Source organism: Zalophus californianus, chromosome 5 (genome assembly GCF_009762305.2).
Source record: "Zalophus californianus isolate mZalCal1 chromosome 5, mZalCal1.pri.v2, whole genome shotgun sequence".
NCBI classification, from domain to species: Eukaryota; Metazoa; Chordata; class Mammalia; order Carnivora; family Otariidae; genus Zalophus; species Zalophus californianus.
In genome coordinates, this window is record NC_045599.1 from 60,314,145 (window position 1) to 60,332,600 (window position 18,456).

The 18,456-nt window shown below is 42.4% G+C and overlaps 1 protein-coding gene across 1 annotated transcript in view; it reads left to right on the forward strand.

Moving 5' to 3' along the window:
- Positions 1 to 1,296, forward strand: part of CMYA5 (cardiomyopathy associated 5) — an 88,373-nt gene extending 87,077 nt beyond the window's left edge. Inside the window, exon 13 of the mRNA XM_027605718.2 lies at positions 449 to 1,296. Within this exon, the coding sequence (XP_027461519.2) occupies positions 449 to 695 (247 nt within the window). The 3' untranslated portion in view covers positions 696 to 1,296. The remainder of the gene's footprint in view (positions 1 to 448) is intronic.
- Positions 1,297 to 18,456: the final 17,160 nt, after the last annotated feature.

Below are 18,456 nucleotides of genomic sequence, written 5' to 3' on the forward strand. Positions count from 1 at the left end.
TATGTAAGTTACTAATAAATTTTTAAGCTGTAAAATTAATACATTTTATGGAAGGCAAGCCTGCAGTACTTTTTAAGATACATGGCAGCCTCAGAGGAGTTTTATTCAAAAGAATGACACACCATGAATGCGGTAGTTAAAACATGTGGGCAGCTGGGAAAGAATTAGAATGTTGAGAAAAATCACAAGGGAGGCATATGCTGGTTATTCTGGGACCGCCTCCTAATGTAGAAGGAGCAAAATTATTAAAAATGCTTGTCTGTTGGGATGAGCTATGCATTTTAGCATCTAGGAGGAATCTGGCTAAAGGATTTGGGACAACGTTTATGGCAGCTTATTACTGTGAAGTGAAATTAATCACTGAAAAATTGGTTATCTCCAAGTGATTTTCTTCACCGTGGCCTTTCAAGATTTCCAGTGTTCAATTTCCCATTCTACTTCATTTCAGATACACATTCTTCTACAGTGGCATAGTGAGCGACGTCCATGTGACTGAGCGTCCTGCCAGGGTGGGCATTCTGCTGGACTACAACAACCAGAGGCTTCTCTTCATTAATGCTGAAAGTGGACAGTTGCTCTTCATCATCAGGCACAGGTTCACTGAGGGCGTTCACCCTGCCTTTGCCCTGGAGAAACCTGGAGAATGTACTTTGCACCTGGGGATTGAGCCACCAGATTCTGCAAGGCACAAGTGATCATTGGCTTTCAGAGTTTGCCAGAGCAATCATTCACATTTCGGGGGTCTGTTGTTCTTTCCCTCGGGTGCTATGTATTATTCAAAACGTCTCCCACACATGCGCTCAGCACGTGAGCAAAACCACCAAGGAAACCTTGACTTTCTAGGTAGCGTGTGAGTAAAGAGGATGGGAAAACAGCCTCCGCCCTTTGCCTTCTATATGTGTGAGTGCTTCCCTAAATTGAAAGGATTTATACCTGATTTGGGAACCAAAGCAGAGAAGTGGTCTTCCACCTGTTGTATTGGCAAAAGGCATCCTCGGATGGACAGGTCTGAGCGAGGGGAAGGCTGTGCTAGTCCTACATCTCTGACAAGAATCATGGGCTTTTTCCCTACGAGAGAGGTCACCTCACTCCACTAAAGGATGATGTTTTCTAATCACTAGAGAAGGTATTTTAACTGTTTTAAGTTGACAACAAACTCTTTTGTAATAAGAAAAATCTTATTAATATGTACTGTAGAACATGAGTCTCTTTTCCCTGAAATTTAAATGTAGACAAGTGCTAGGTATGAGAAATTTCCATTTTGTTAAATAAATGCTTAGAGTCTATAAAACAAAACATGTTATATGAACTTATTATATATAACTTATGAGCCTGGCGTCTCTGGACGGGGGGCACACTGCTGAGTAAATGACCATTTTACTGAGTGGCTTGCGCTCCGACTGATTTTCACATAAGATTTTTATATGTATCTTTTAAAAATCCAAACACTTTTATCCCATAGTTACAGTCAACTATAGGAAGCTAGGAATCTCTCTTTGCCAAAGTGAAATGGTTGGTCATTTTTAGATACTATATTGAAATCTCTCGAAATCTTCCTAAAATATGTGTGCAAAGTTGATAAATCTAGAAGGCATTTTGAGATGATTGCTCTTGTTTTCTAGAATATAAATACTCGGATCTTATTTACAGATTTTCTAGCATTATTAATTCATTTATTTCTTTTCATGAATCAAGAAATAATATCCTACTTTGGAGGTCTATTCTAACTTCTGTTGATTAACAGAAGATCCAAACCGGCTCTGTAACTGCCCCTTCAAAGCTATCACAACTCTGCTTTAAAATGAGAAGAGCTGGTGGCAAGGTAGATACTTAGTGAAATAGGGAGAACAATTTACTTTGTTGAGAATGTTATCTTCACTTTTGTCAGGTCTTAAAAGCATTGCCCTCAGATTCAGAGTCATCAGCAACCCACGGTCATTATTACTTTTTCGGTGAGAATGTCATGTAATTAAAAACAGGAACAGTAGTAGCAACCACATGAATTTTAGAATCTCGGTTTGGGTTCCTCCGAAAGTAGACCTGGAGATAGAGATTTAGTGCTGGTTTACACAGGAAGTGATTCTGGAAAGCACACTGGAGGAAGTGGGGAAAATAAGACAGGAAGGGGGAAGAGCCAATAACGGGCATGTTTTGTGAGTGGGTTATTGCCACCGTGAACAACTGGGGCTCACTTGTACAGGGGGCACCCTGGAAACCATCCAGAACATGCCAGAGGTTGGTATTGAACCACTCTGTCCAACCCCAGGGGGCATTAAATTCCCACGCCCCTCTTTTCCAGGTTGTGTTCCTTGCAAACACCTCTGGTCCTCAGAAAGTCTTCAGACAAAGGAAATGAGAAAGAAAGGCATCTGAGACAGAGTTGTCAGCGGACAGCTGCCTAATGCCCCTGGTGGTGCGTTCAAGTGAGCTGGGGGTGAGTTGGGGGTAGTTGGGACAGGGCACCAACAGCATGTGCCATCACGTTGGAAGCAGCCCCGGCATTAAGGAGAAAGTCACAATAATGGGAAGATCTAAGGTTGAATTAGAACTAAGTTAAAATTAGAACTAAGTTTGAAAGGAGCTGGATTCAGCTCTTTCTAGGTGATAACTTTGGGCAACTCAGATTTTTTAGTTGTGGCTTTTTCTTGGGATAATTGCAAACATCAGATTAAATAAGCCATGTGAAATGTCACAGCACTCTGTAGTTTATAAAACATCCAGACAAGGCACTCCAGAGATCCTCTCAGGCCAGCCCATTGAGTGGTCCTCCTATCTTGGAGTCCATGGCAAGTTCATGGTGGGAGACAGGACTCTGGGGCCAGGAGATCCACGTTTCAGCTGCCTTTATGCATCAACTGATAGATTTCCTCATTGGTTTCTAGGGAACTGTTCCTGTGGAGACAAGCAAAGTGAAGTTAATGCTTTTTCCTTACACGCTCAAGCAGTTCTTTCCTCCTGAGTCCATTTTTCCTTCTTCTTGTCCTTCCTCCTCACATAACACAAGCCCTCAGAGGGAGGAAAGGAAGTCAGCAAATTTTGTCAAAATTGCTTCTCTGGAAATCTGTCAGTGGTGCTTATTAGTTTAACAACATGTATAGCACATACATGATCTTTCTTAATCTTCATCAGAATCTTGCACAGTAAAAATCGTTGACATTTTATAGATGAGGAAACCAGGCTCAGAGCAGTTAAATAACTGGTTCACACTCAGAGCCAGCAGGTGGCAGAGTGTGGATTTAGATGTAGCTCTGATCCTCAGCCAGGAGAATCAAATGATGTTTCATTTTTGCATCACAGGTTGGTTTTTCCATATATTTGTGATGTCGGAAAATTACACGTGTGTGTGTGTGTATACATACACACTCTCTCCCCCACCCGTGTACGTAAACATATGCGTGCGTACATTCATACATACCTATTTTCTTCCCTCCTGAACTGACTTCCTTCCCAAACGTCCATTTTGCTGTTGATGCTGTCATGGGTTTACCTTTGATTCTTTCTAAAGTACCAGTGACCTTAATTAGGACTCAAAAAAGTCAGTAACATTTCGTTTGTGAAGAAAAGACTTTAACACATGAGACCGCAGTGCTTCCTCTGAGAAGTATAGGGTCAAAATAAAGGAGTTTGTGGGGAAAAGAAGAAGAAATGAAGATTAATACTATGGTCCTTCTCTGTTTGCATACCCATCTGGCGGCCCTGGACAGATAGGTTCTCTGTCAGAGGTAGAAGTATTTTTCTATGGAAGCAAACCAGAATGTGTTCCTGCTGTTTTTCTGGAGGTGCTTGCCCAAAATGCAACAGAGCTGAAGTATCATACTTCATCACATCCACTTACAAAATTGCGTGCTTTAAGCACCAAACACTAACACTCTCCCATCCGAAGCATCCTTCAGGCCCCAGAATGGCCTGTATTGGAAGTCACTCCTCATCTTTATTGTGTTAATTACCCATCAGTTATCTCAAATGTTCACTTGCTGGAAGAACTCACAGTACTCCAACAGTTGATATTCACAGAAGAGCTTCATCACAGGCAAAGGATATAGTACAGCTGCACAGAGGAAGGTTAGGCATCAAAGGGGTCCTGGTGTCTCAAGTGCAGTCTTGTTCATGCTCCCACTGTTGGGTTGCAAAGTATGCACATCGTCTCCAGACCTCAAACCACCACCAGTGTGCGGGTGAGGCATTGTGGTACCAGAAGCCCGGGGTTTGTTTCTGACAGTGTTGGGGTAGTGATCTGGTCACATAGGCACTTTCTAGCTATACAACCAGCCCTAACCTTTGAAACTCACCTCCTTGACTCCTGCCGGCTCTACCCAAACCAATGCAAATCATAAATCCAGTGATGGTTACTAAATTATACTGACAGACTGATAATTCTGCACCCAAACAATGGGTGGCTCCATGGGTACAGAAAGTCACTTATTTTTAGCTAATAGATTCCATGACATTGTCTAAGGGTCTGTAGCTCTGTGGATATGCATGTGATCAATTAAAACTAGCAGAAATGAGCCCATGCTAGGCACTTACTGTCCTGTGTTCCTGAGCTCAGCTGGCTGGGGAGTATTTGAAGAGCAATAATAGTAAGGGCTGAAGGCCTCTGCCACCGAGGCACTGTTATCCCCTTGTGTTCCTGACACGGTGACTGCTAGAGAGTGATCCCAGGCACATCCCTGAGTTGAATGAAGCTGACACTGATTTCCAGCCCCCTTCCCACTGCAGCAGGGGACACATCTTCTGGGCTGTTTTCCAAGGAGGAGCTCAACACCTCTTGTTTAACTTTAACTGTCCTCAAAATGTATGTGGTTGTGTCCCTCTTTGTGCCCCTCTTTTGGTCTTAAGTGAAGTCCCTTTCTATGCGGAGTCTGTTTTTGCAATTGATATCAATAGTTTCAGATCCCCCAATAGTATGTGGACTATAAGGAATGGCTTGAGAATAGATGGGGGGTTAAGAATGTTTAACTTAGAGCAAAGATAATTAGGGAAGGAGGTAAGAGGTCTTCAAAGATTTGGGGAGTCATTCTGTGGGAGGAATTAGGCTTACTTTGGTTTTTACACTAGGACGGACTGGCGGGGAGTCCCAGGGTTGAGGAATCAGTTGAAGAATGGAAGAACACCCATCAATGATAGTTGACCTGGGAACATGCTGCTCAGCAGTAATGAGCACTCAGAGTCAGGCTAAATGATCAACTAGCTGGAATATTAAAGAGCACATTCTTGCTTTGGGTTCTAGATGCACAGTTTTAAAACTGTGTTCCTGACATGCTGGGATTCCACAGAGAGGTCTGATGGCCATTGTGGGATCCAACGGGAAAGGCAAATGGGCATAAATTCTGACCCCTATCCTACTGAATCACGGCAGCTCAATTTTAATCTGTTTTACACATTGGGTTCCATATAGTAATTCATTTCATGAAAAGATTTCTATGGTTAAGTAAAGTTTGAAAAGCAGATAACCATTGAGATTCAAGTCTGAGGTAGGGTGACCCAAAAGTCCCTAAATCCCCTAATCTTTCAGGGTGCCTTTTCCTTCACTATCCAACACTGATATCATATGGATTGTAAGAAATTCTGCTTCCCGTCCCAAATTTCTGAGAATTTCTGTCGATGATTGCATTCTGCTGGTTGACATCTCTGACCTGCTTCTGAATTCTCCTCCATGACCTCTAGTCACCTCCGCACTACTTCTTCATGCTTCCTTAGTCCCATTTGGTCATCACCATCCCAAAACTCTGACACAGTGCTCCATCAATTCCTAAAGGCCGGGCTAACACAGGTCTGACGGCGGTAGTGGCTTTTGCTCAGGACTTGGGGTTTGTGGGGGGAAATTTCATCATAGATCATGAAACAAAATACAGCCGAATCTGTGGCATCCAGCGGTGCTAGGAACCCCTTCTGATCTCTTCTCCAGCTCAGTCTTCCAGCCATATTGAACAGATTAACCTCTCTATTCTACTATATTCTTTAAGTTTCTAGCTTCTGCTCAAACTTTTTTTTTTCAGGTCAGCTAGCAAAACTAGAAAATTTCAAAATACAAAAACCTCTCTTACCGATATAGGCATCTTTTAGAATAGAATGAGAGCAAAATTTTTGCCCTCCTAGCTCAGCCTCTTCCATCCTGCCCAGATTCTAAGACCTCTCTTTGCAGAACTAAAAGGTCCATTAAAGCAATTCTCTAAACCAAAGAACACTCCTCTCCCAAAGATGAATTTGGCCATTACTGCTTAGAAGGGTTTTAGAATCCCCTTAGTGTCTTCCCTTTAGTGGATTTCTGCAGAACTGGGTAGTGACTGAAAGTCCTTTCTCAGCCTAATGGAAGCTCCCAGACTTGTGTGGGACTGCCCTGACACATTGGCGGACTTTACTGCATGCCAGGCATGTCAGGAAGAATGACACCCTTCTAGAGTCAACATATTTTTTGAGGATTTTCTAACTTCAGAGGCAATGGGCAAAAGAATGAGGACAAAGGAAAATGGAGAAGGAGAAGCACAATTCATTCATTAATTCAGTCGACACATATTTATTGAATACTTACTATGGGCTGGGCACCACTCAAGGCCCTAGGGGAATGGCAGCCATCCAATCAGATAAAATCCCTGCTTTCAAGAAGCTTATATTCTAGTGGAGGAAGACACAATAAGCAGATACATAGTAAGTGAGTGGGGAATGAGAACTAGGAGAAAAAAGTTCAGAGAGAATAAAGAGTAATAGGAGGTAGGGGCTGCTATATATTTTAGGTATGATGAGACTATCTCTGATAAGACACTCTTTTAGTAAAGACCTAAAGGAAGTGAGGGGGCGAACCATGTGGATAGCCTCGGGGGACGAGTATTCCACACAGAGGAACAACAAGTGTAAAGGTCCTGGGGCAGCAGCACGGGGGTGTTAGAGGACCAGTAAGGCTAGGAAGGCTGGAGTGGAATAAGCAAGGGGGAGAGAATGCTATGAATTCAGTTAGAGAGGAGCTGGGGACCAGTCCATAATGGCCTTACCAGCCACGTAAGGATGTCAGGTTTTATTCTGGGTGAGTTTACAAGAAAGAACAGGTATGGAGAGTAGACAATCTCAAAGAACTGGCTTTTCATGTCCTTGGGTATTATGTTTTCCAACATTAAACAGAATGTTTCATGAAGGCCCCCTGAGCTGGCGTTTGCTAGCTCTCAGCTCCTGCAGAGAAGGGCTTGGTGTAGGTGGGAGGAAAAAAAAAAAGGTGTTTTTTGTCTCCTTCTTAGCTCTGTCCAGAAAACCTATGGCCCCGTGCACTTCCTGCTTCAGGGGAGCAGCCCCCCACTGACTGGTCGCCATTAGGACCACCTAGTACAGAACTGTGGGGGGAAATTGCTATCACACCTGGGCTGACTTTATGCTGCACAGAGTCCACTTGCCCTTGATGAAAAGTTGGTAACCAGCAAAGATGGAGAAATACAAGCACACTTGAAGAAAATGTTTCATATCTTTTCAATTGCATGATTTTTCACTGACAGGGAAGAGGAGATAGTGACGTCATCTCAGGAGGCAGCCTGGCCAAACGGGGCCTCGTCGGTGTGTATATATGTGTGTATGTGAGTGTGTTTGTGTATGCGTCTCTATGTTGCCCATATTTCATAAGTGCGATTGTGTGTATATGTATGTATGTATATATGTGAGCATGTGTGTGTACTAGCATGCATGCATGCATGCGTGTGTGTGTGTGTGTGTGTGTGTGTGTGTGTTGTGTGTGTGTGGCTAGAAGTGTCCCTACACTTCAGGGCTTGCTTTCCCGTTGAAGATCTAGAAACTGCATTTGTCAGAGCTTCCAAGAGTTGTTAGGTCTACAGGGACTCACTCCCATTAATCAAGTCCACAAAAGACTTATTAATAATTTAGAACACCAATTGCTTAATTTATAGCGAGAAATCAAATTATCAAGGGAGCTGCTGGTCAGAGGATTCTCTCTCTAGGCCCCGGAGGAGAATTAGCATATTTTCACCTAGGAAGCCCTGTGACAGTCAAAAGATTGGGAAAGTGTGCATTATTTCCATATTCACTTTTGTTCGGCAACCAAGGCGAATTATGTGGATGATCTTAATGACCAGCATTGTTAAATTGCCATGGCCAGCCAGGGACCCCAGCATTTGGGTTTGCTGCTTTAAGTAGTTTCCCCAGCATCAGCTCTGGGCTTCCCTGAGAAATCCTTGTCCTCTGGTGGTTATTCAGTCCAACTGCTTACATTAACATGAAATAAAAAAAAAAGTGGCCCTAAGACCATTTCTCAGGCTGTATAGTTTTTTCCTTTATTTAGTAAACACTCAATTCGATTTTTAGGCCCTATTCCTCCTGCTTTTGATCCAAAAAATATCATGCCTATTAGGATGACTATGCCGATGATAGAACATTATCTACTATGTAAAGATCTTACTAATTTAATAGTCAGAAGGACATGACACTTGGAAGTTCTTATGTGATATCTCACTACCTCTCCCATGGATTGACTGCCTGTGGGAGGAGGACATTCATTCAAGGATTTGTTGCCACCGATGAGAAAGAATGGTTCAGAGCACACATCCGGGAGTCATGGAGATCTGGCTTGAGACGCGGCTTTGCTCCCTCCTAGCAAATTGGTCAAATTGTTGAGCGTCTTTCAGAGTCCTCATTGTAAGACAGGAATTGTACTAGTTATTTTGTCATGAGCTTGCTCAGACAGTCATTCAAGGACTAACTAAGGCGCCGGGCACTGCTGTAGGTGCCAGGGATCCAGCAGTGATCAAAACAAACACGGCTGCCCTCTGCAGGTTGGCATTCTAGTGAGAGGAATGACACATAGTAAAGGAGATAAATAAGCTACCTGTGTGGGTATCAGAAAGTGGTAAGTGTAGACAAACCGTAAGAGACTTGTAATCATAGGAAACAAACTGAGGGCTGCTGGAGGGGAGGGGGGTGGGGGATGGGGCACCTGGGTGATGGGCATGAAGGAGGGCATGTGATGTAATGAGCACTGGGTGTTATATAAGACTGATGAAGCACTGACCTCTACCTCTGAAACCAGTAATACATTATATGTTAATTAATTGAATTTAAATTAAAAAATAAATTAATTTAAAAAAAGAAAGTGGTAAGTGCTATAAAGAAAAATGAAGGCAGGGAAAGGTTGTTGTGACATGTAAGTGACTGAATCTGTGTAAAGCTCCTAAAGTGCCTGGCATATAACCATCGCAAGAACTTGAGCTGTTACTGATTCGGCTGTAACGCGGGGACTCTTCCGGTGAAAGAGGTAACTGTACCCCTCAGAACAGCACCACGTCCTCACACCCAGTGTGGCATGTAGTCATTCTATCTGTGACCACTGTATCTCCAATGAAAGTTTAAAAGTTTCCGGTTTTTACTCATGGCAAACACCCAGGAAAAGTATTTAGAACAAAAGATAGATTATCCTTAATGTCACCACTCAGAAGCAATTTAAATTTTGGTATATATCTTCCAAGGCTCTTGTCTTTTTCGTTGGATACACACACACACACACACACACACACACACACACATTTTTTAAATGCAGATAAAATCGCTGTTACATACCCCTTAAAGCTGTGTCATGAACATCTTCCGACATCAACAGACATATTTGCATCACTATTTTAATCAATTGCAGTCCCGCTGGAAAGATGGATCTTAAGCTAGTTTGTTATCCGTAAATTCTCGAATGACTTCCAAATTTTCCTTTCTATAAAAATACTTTGGTTTTAAAGGCACCAACTTCACTATTTGGCCTAGAGTTTTCCATGGGTGTGTCATGGGAAAGTGTGCATTATTTCCATATTCACTATGAAATCTAATCACCTTTTGGTAAACCCAGCTGGAAAGACTGAATAGAAACTTCTTCATGGGGCAACCTTGCTGCCCCGCTTAATTTAGAGTCCATTCAATGTAATTACATTTAACTATATTCAATTTAGATGTATTTTTTAACGTCTGCCATGCCAGGACACCATGAGGATTCCTGCTGGGAACCAAGAAGAGTAAGACGCAATCCCTACTTTCAAGGAGGCCAAGACAGGAACACAGGTGTTGGTAATCAGCACACAGGCCAGAAGAGTCATGGGATCACAGCGTAGGGAGAGAACATATCTGTTTGCTGTGACCAAGTAAGAATAAATGTCAGCTGTATGTCACCAGTGTTGTGCACAAGCAAGACTCCTGAGACAGAGTCATAACTCCTGTGTTAGTTTTGTCTCCTTGTGCCCTTTTGAGTATACTCAGTAGAAGGAGGTTCTAAATGAAATTTTAGAAACAGGAGCTTGGGAGGACTTAGGTGGGCTTTCTTAGAAGAAATGTGTGAACCAAGACCCACTGATTGAGTAAAAGTTGGGCAGATTGAGGGGAGCAGGGTCTGGGGCAGGAGGAGGGAAGAGCAGTGTATTCCGGGTGTAGCGTAGAGGTGAGGAGATGAGAAATAGCCTGATCTCTTAGAGGGATTCAAAGATCAGTATAGTTGCGTGGGAGGGAAGGGGGGAGCTGTGCAGGGCTCTTGTGGGAAGGATCTTCTCTGAATAACCTACATTTTAGCTTATGGCCTCATACAAAGTGGGCAGTAAGTAAATATGGTTGAAAATAAAGTCTGAAAATCATATGACTTTTTGGTTCCTTAACAAATTTCCCTTCTCATAATTCAGAACCACCATGTATCAACTTTCCACTTCTCTTCACTGGAAAATTTGAGGGCTATCTCCAAATGGTTCTTGGATTATAGGGCAGAGGGAGAAAAACATTTGCATCCTTGGAGCAGAGGCTCTGATGGAGTTTGTTGGTAAGCAAGTTTTCTCAGGTAGTGATGACTGAAGGTGAGTGAAGTATTGAAGCCTCAGGGTCAAGAATTATCATGCAGATAGGGTGAATACACTTGACACCTTCAAAGCACAAGCCCATTTCAAAGGTGGTTTTCTTAAGAAAAAAATGGTGATCCATAGTATCTTTCAGAAAATCAACTCCTGAAATTATAATTTATGCTGCTTTTTACTTTTGTCTTCTTTCAGTGAATTAGACTATAACCGAGCTTCTTTCTTGATTTGCATTTCTCCTTAATTATTCTGAGCTAAGTTCTACCCTACAGAGCTCCAGAAAATGGATAAACTATGCATCTGAGTGTTGAACAGCAGTGGCAGACACCTACACACCAAACCCTGGCTGTGTGGGACGCTGCCATTTTCCCCAAGTCATTTAAGGTCAGAAACACCTCTGCTCCCAAAGAATAGCTTTGAGGGGCCCCCACACAAGGTCTTTGTATGCACCATATAATATGACAATCAAGGAGCAATATACTGTTCTGCCCCCTCCCAAGAATAAGTGTGTGCCTACTTTTTGCCCTTATGGGCATAACAGGGATTCTGTAATTATTCAGCCTCATGGGAAACCCTGTGAATTACCTTTAGAGGGCTTGAAGTCAAAATCAGAACATGATTTTACTTTATTCCCATCCAATTAGCCAAGCTCTCTTTTGAAAAAAACATTAATACATATGATTATGGAACTTTTGGAAACTGTAGAAAATTATGATGACAGGAAAAAAAAAAGTATTTGCATTTCTGCAGACTTAGACTCCCATTGGTATGCTCTTTGGCTTCAGGCCTCTTGCCTTCTTGCCTTCCCCTAATGCAGATATAATGCGTAGAAGTGTCACAGGCAACTTGCCATCTTGAGGATAAAATCCGCATGCTGAGCATCCAGAAGTCTGGATTCTTTCTCAACGACATTGTTGAGAAACCATTCTGGCTCTCTACTGCTTACCTCTGAACCTTTTGTTGCTTGAGTTAAATAAACCTCTATCCTTTTAAATCATTAAAATAGCTTTCTTTTGAGGTATCACACACATTCAGAAAAGTGCATCACAAGTTTGTAGCATGATGAATGTTTTTCAAAGCTGATATATGTATAGACATGTGATATACGTATATCATGAAAAAGAACATTATCATAAGTGACTCCCAGTTACTCCCACTTCTTTAAGTAACCTGTATCTGAAAGTAACCATAGATTAGTTTTTCCTGGTTTTGAAATGTATGCGAATGGAATCACACTGTATATGTTTTCTTTGTTTCTGGCTTCTTCTGCTCAACATTATATTTGTGAGATTTATCCATGCTGTCGTATGCTCATTCACTTCACTGTATAGTGATATAGTTTATGAATATACCATAATTTGTTTCTTCATTCTGCTACTGATGGACATTTGAGTTGTTTCCAAATTGGGGCTATTACGAATAATACTGCTGTGAGTATCCCTGTACATCTCTTTTAGTGAGTATGTACACACTTTCTGTTGGAGAAATACCTAGGAAAAGAACTGTTAGCCGCGAGTGCGCATGCTCAGCTTCAGTAGATACTGCCAAAGTGTTTCCAAAGTATAAGGTTACTTGTGGAGTGAAAAGTTCCAGTTTATACTCCAACCAGCACTCTTATGAGAGTTCCAGTTGCTTCATATCCTTGCTGTCACTTGGTATTGTCTATTTCATTTTAACCATTCTGATGGGCGCATAATCGTACCACATTGTGGTTTACATTTGCATTTCCCTGATGGTTTTAAAAGTTGAACACCTTCATATATATTTAACGGCCATTTGGATATCTTTTTTTTTTTTTAAGTTTCTGTTCCAGTCTTATACCCATTTTTCTACTGTGTTGTCTCTTTTTTTCTTTTTTCTTTTTGTAGGATTTCTATATATATTCTGAATATGAGGTTTTTGTTGGATATATATTTTGCAAGCATCCTCTCTCCATTTTGTAGCTTAATTTTTCAATCTTTTAATGCTATTTTTTGATAAGTAGAAGTTTTTTATTTTAGTAGAATTCAATTTTTTTTTCTTTATGGTTAGTTTTTGTGTTCAATTTAAAGAAGTTTTGCCTACTCTATGGTCATGGAGATATTTTCATGTTTCTCTTTAAAAGTTTTATTGTTTTCATTTTAGCTTTCATAGTTAGGTTTTATATATATATGTGTGCACAGATCCACACACATAGAACAGAGATATATATATATATATACATATAATTAATTTATTGTGTATAGTATGAGGTAGGTCTCAAAATGCAGTTTTTCCCTCATGGAAATAAAAATTGATTTAGCCCCGATTATTAAAGATCACCCCGGGGTGCCTGGGTGGTGCAGTCTGTTGAGCCTCTGACTCTTGGTTTTGGCTCTGGTTGTGATCTCAGGATCGTGATATCGAGCCCCGAGATGGGCTCCGTGCTTAGCGTGGAATCTGCTTCAGATTCTCTCTCCCTCTCCCTCTGCCCCTCCCCTCCATGCCCTCTCTCTTACTCTCTCTCACTCTCTCTCTAAAATAAATAAATAAATCTTTAAAAAAAATCACCCCTTCCCCAATGAACTGCAGTGACACCTTCGTCACAATGCTTAAGCCATCTCAAATTGGCTTTTGTTGTTACTAGCAGTCAGAGAATCACATCTGGTGTGTGTGTATGTGTATGACTGTGTATACCCATGAATTTTCCTTCGTATCCTTAAATATTTATTAAAAATATAGTATTTAATATGTGTGAAATTGTCCATGTTAGTGATGTACCATCATCTACTTAATCAATACTCTGAGGCTGGACATTTGTTTCCAACTTTTGGTTGTTATAAATGATTCTAAAATGAATGTCTTTGTCCATAAATATTTGCACATATATTTCTTTATTTTCTTTAAGTGAGCTCCTAGAAATAGAATTATGGGTAAAAAGTACAAATTTTTCAAGCCTTTAAACACAACCTGAAGAAACATGTGGAGAATGGGCTTTTAAAGTACCATAGTTCTGCAGTTGAGAAGCCAATAGTACCACTTTTAAAATAAAATATATTTTTTAACTTTTTTTTCTAATACATTTCATTGATTTTTTTTTTTTCAAACTATTTACTTTCCTAATGACAGTAGAACTCAGCAGATTGGAACTTACTTGACATGAATGTGAGATTGGCTATCTGGCTATTAAAAATTTCAACATAATAGCCTGCCTATTTACTTCTTGTACTTGAAACCAGGAAGGCAAACAATGGGGGCAGGTACTTCTTATATTCAACTCATTATTCCTGTGCATGGATTCCTTTTTTCCTTGATTTTGCTATTGCCATTTGTTCTTTTGTAAGCTATAGACGATCCAAGAATGAAATGAAAAGAATGTGTTTTGGAGGAATGTTGGACTTGCTCGGTGAGGGGTCGGGGGGAGATGGTAGCAGGGAATTGCTCCTAAATACTCTATCCCCAATTCTTCATGTACTGTTTTCATAGCCAATGAAGGAGAAGAGAGATCAAGAAAAGGAGAAGCAGAGTTGGGGAGGTGGAATTTTCACTCTACAAAGGGCTAATTTAAAGATTTAACTCAGAAAGACTGCAGAGTACTTGGAGCTGCCTCTCCCAAGCCAAAGCAGACTGAGCCAGAGGTGCCCCCTGGGCTCAGCCATCTGCTGGGTTTCAGGGAACAGACCCTTCCGAGGTGGAGATGGGGGTCCTCAGTTGCTATGGCTCTGAAGAATAAATCCCGCCTTTGTAAAGGTAAGCAAAGTCAAAACTATACCCTGTAAAGTGTAGAGAAAGGGTCTTTGTGCGTAGATCTGAAATGCTGCAAAGGCGGGGCTAGTGCCTCTGCCACAGTGGTGGTCCCGTGGCTCACGGGTGCAGGTCGCCCACTGCCTCCCACACTGGCCCCGGGGGAAGTCTGCCCGGGCCAAAAGAAGGGCCCCTGTATGGTTTGTGCTGGATTTAAAACCACAGTGCTTGGGCAGTAATTGTAAGTATCTGGGAGGAACTTGTTGTCTCGGGTGAGAGAAGAAGGAGGTAGGGCAGCAGGAGAGCTCCTGGACAAGCAAGGAGGTTGGTGTACTTTTCCCAGGTGGTTCCTCCCCAGCTGCTGAGCATCTCGGAAGGCACCTGGGCCTGGAGGGCTCGGAGCCCTGGGAGGACCAGAGGAGAAGGATGCTTTGCGGAGGAGCTCCCCGGGGAAACTTCATGAGTTCTGGCAGTCCAAACTGCGGCCAGACTTCAGCAGTCTTTGAATAAACATTTCCATTTTCATGTTTTTGAACTTACTCTCGTTGCTGCCGCTGTTGTTTGTTTCTTTTCTTCCCAAAATTCCTGTCGAAAATCTCTGATTATTGTCTTAGCTTTTGAAAACATTTGGAGGAAAAAATGCCTCAGACTGTTGCGGGTTGAATTATGTCTTATGAAAAGTTATGGAGAAGTCCCAAGTCTGGTACGTAAGAACATGACCTTATTTGGGAATAGGGTCTTTGCAGATGTTATCAACCGGGATAGGGTGGGTCCTAAATCCAATGAGGGGTGTCCTCATAAAGAGAGAGAGAGATTTGGAGACCCAGATACACTCACGGGAACGGAGCTTTCGTGAAGGTGCAGGCAGAGTTTGGGAGGTGCATCTATAAGTCTAGGAATGCCAAGGATTCCTGGCAGCCTTAGAAGAGGCCAGGAGGAACACTCACCTAGGAGGGAGCATAGCCCTACGGACACCTTGATTTTGAACCTCTGCCTCCAGAACTGTGAGAGAATAAATTTCTGTTGTTTTTAGTCATCCAGGGACTCTGCTATAGCAGCCCCAGGGCATTCACGCACAGGCTGTGGGACTCAGAGCCCCCCTGGGGTGGTAAGTGTCCCAGCTGGAGACCTGAGCAGATATGTGGATGGAGCGAAGATAGTGCTGCACTTAGCTGCAGAATGGCCACGTATGGGGGTTCAGAGGCACTAAGGCTTTGCAAGTCATATTACATAGATCTAGCTGGACTGGAATTTTTCTTTTAATGTGGTAAAAAATAAACACATAACATGAATTTTACCGTTTTTTAAGTGTACAGTTTAGTAATCTTCCCGTCATCATGGGACTTGAACAGATTTTTAGGATTGGAAGATATTATACTTTTTAAAAGGGTTTGTCATACAATTATTCTTACCCTTCACTCCCTGACTACTGAGTACAAGCCTGAGTCTTAGTGATGATTCTCTCAAGGGAACAAAGTTTACAATGAGTCCAGCTGGTTAGTATGAGGTTTTGGATTTTGAAATGACAATGAGGTCATCTTTTAGCAACTAAGCTTAAAGCTAATGTCATGCTTCATTTGATAGTGTATGTTAAATTGGCTTTGGTCAATCAATGCTAGGTTTAAAAAGTAAGACAGAATGTGTGGGATGTTCTCACTCCATTATGATAAATGTTGTGATGTAGAATTCAATCAGGCTGGCGTGGTGCCCCCCACTCCCGCTCTCCAGAATGAGGGGAAGCTGACAATCAGATAAAGAAAGGCTTTGTGGAGGAAGTGTCATTAGAGCTGACCTTCAGGGCCGAGTCCAGTGCTATTGTGGGCACTCCTGGGTAAGTTATTACAGAAACTACAGAGGAGATCACTGGATCGGAGGTGAAAAGCACATGTGGGCATCCCTGAGGAAGCCAGTAGGGAAGCTGCCCCAAAGCCAAGAGCCTTCCAGCCTTTTCTGAGGTTAATCCCAGTCTGTGGATAGAGCCTCATAAACCAAGACAGGTGTGTGTGTGGGGGGGGGGGTGGGGGTAGAGGGGGTTCCTCTCAGTCCTCTGGCTTTAGTCTGGAGTGTACCGGCTCAGGTCGAAGAAGCAGCACCTACCAACTTCTTCCCAACTGCTTGAACCAGCTGAGCCAATTGCATTGAGTTCTCGACACCAAGGCTTCTCAAACAGGAACCTGTTGGAAGTAAGGACCACAGACAGAGCACTCCTCTCTTCTACCTTCCCCTCTGGTAGGACATTTTCATAGATGGTACTCATCTTGTGGCTGTGGCTCTGATGAGTGGGATAGTGATTACCTGTCTAGGTTGTGTCGCTTGCCCCAGGGAGGGGCCAAGACTTAGTCAGTTAAAGCCTCTTCTCATTACACAGAACACACCCACCCTATTGGCCCAGCTCTACTGCTTTTGACGTCAGGGATGTAGATGAGGGCTGATTGGTTCCATTTAAAATAGAATGAAGAAAAGTCCCCATTTATTTAGTCAGGATAGTGTTTCAACAACAAAACCCTGGAAAGCTCCATAGGCCCAAAGTTTATTTCTTGCATTGCTATATGTCCATTGTGGGTGGGCTGTGGTTCTGTCCCATCTTATCCCTTGTTTGGGTGCCAGGCTGATGAAGCAGTGGGCACTAACTGGAACCTTGCTCTTTATCTCATGGTAGGGAGCTGCTTGGTGAACCACCCATTAGCCCTTAAAACTTCTGCCTGGAGGTGATCCAAGGCTCTTCTGCTCCAATTCCATTGGCCAAAGTCAGTCATATGGCCAAGTTTGCTTTCAGGGGGGTAGGGACGGGGTAATCCTCTCCCTGGGAGCAGCATGGAATATTTGTGAAAAATAATACAGTATTTCACACTTGGTCACCAAGGGAGGTATTCCTCAATTTCATTGTAAAATTGCCTTAACTGATACATACTGATGGGCTTTTTATTTGCCAACCTATAAAACAGTGGGAGAATCTGAGTGGTAAGCACCAATGTCAAGGTGATTGGTGAAGGTACTTCAGGTTTCATGAGCTGCTGAGCAATAACAGATTCAAAGTGTAGTATGTGATTTAAGTTGGAGCAATGGAGTGGAAGGCAAGGAGCTTGAGTGTAGTGGGCCTTAGGCACTAAGGGTTTAGAATTATTCTTTAGGCAGTGAAGTTTCATGGACAACTTTAGAATGTTGGGATGCACAGTCTTCCTGCCAAGATCCCTGAGGGCATTATAAAGGATGAATTGAAGGCTGGGTACCAGTTAGAAACCATCACTAGGAGAGTAATGACGAAGTCCTTTGGGAAAAAAGGAGATGGGGGTGGTTAGAACCTAGAATTTGATTTCAGTTTCAGACAGATTTAAGTTCAAGGTCTGCCTTTGAAATATCACAGCCACATGATTCTGGGGACATTCCTCTCTGCCTCTCTAAACCTTGGTTTCCTCCATGTAAGATGGAGATGATAATAGTATCACCTTCCATGGTTTGCTGGGGGAACTAAATGAAGTAACATATGTAAAGTGTTTAGCAAAACACAATACACCTAGAAAGCCCTTATGTGTGGAAAAACAGAGACACTGGAGATTTAGAATCAATAGGATTTGGTGATTATATGTGAAAAGTGAAGATGTGGGAGGATTTGAAGAGAGTACCAAGGTTCCCCGGCTGGAGAATGGTAATACCACTCCTCTGTTCAGGAGCTGGCGATAGCTGGGGGAGGAGAAACAGAATCTGAGATCTCAGGGAGACATCCAAGGAGAAGGGTCCCCAGCAGGTGCTTAGAAATCTGAGCTAGGCTCAGGAGACAGGACTTGTACAATGAGTCATTTGCCGATTGTGTGGACAGATGACTCCTGGGGTCTCTGCTGAAGAAAATACTTAGCTGTATACATTCGAGCACACTGCATACCCCTAAGAGCTGAGGAAAAAGACTATTTTCCAAGCTGAAGATCCTGGACACTCACACTCACACCTG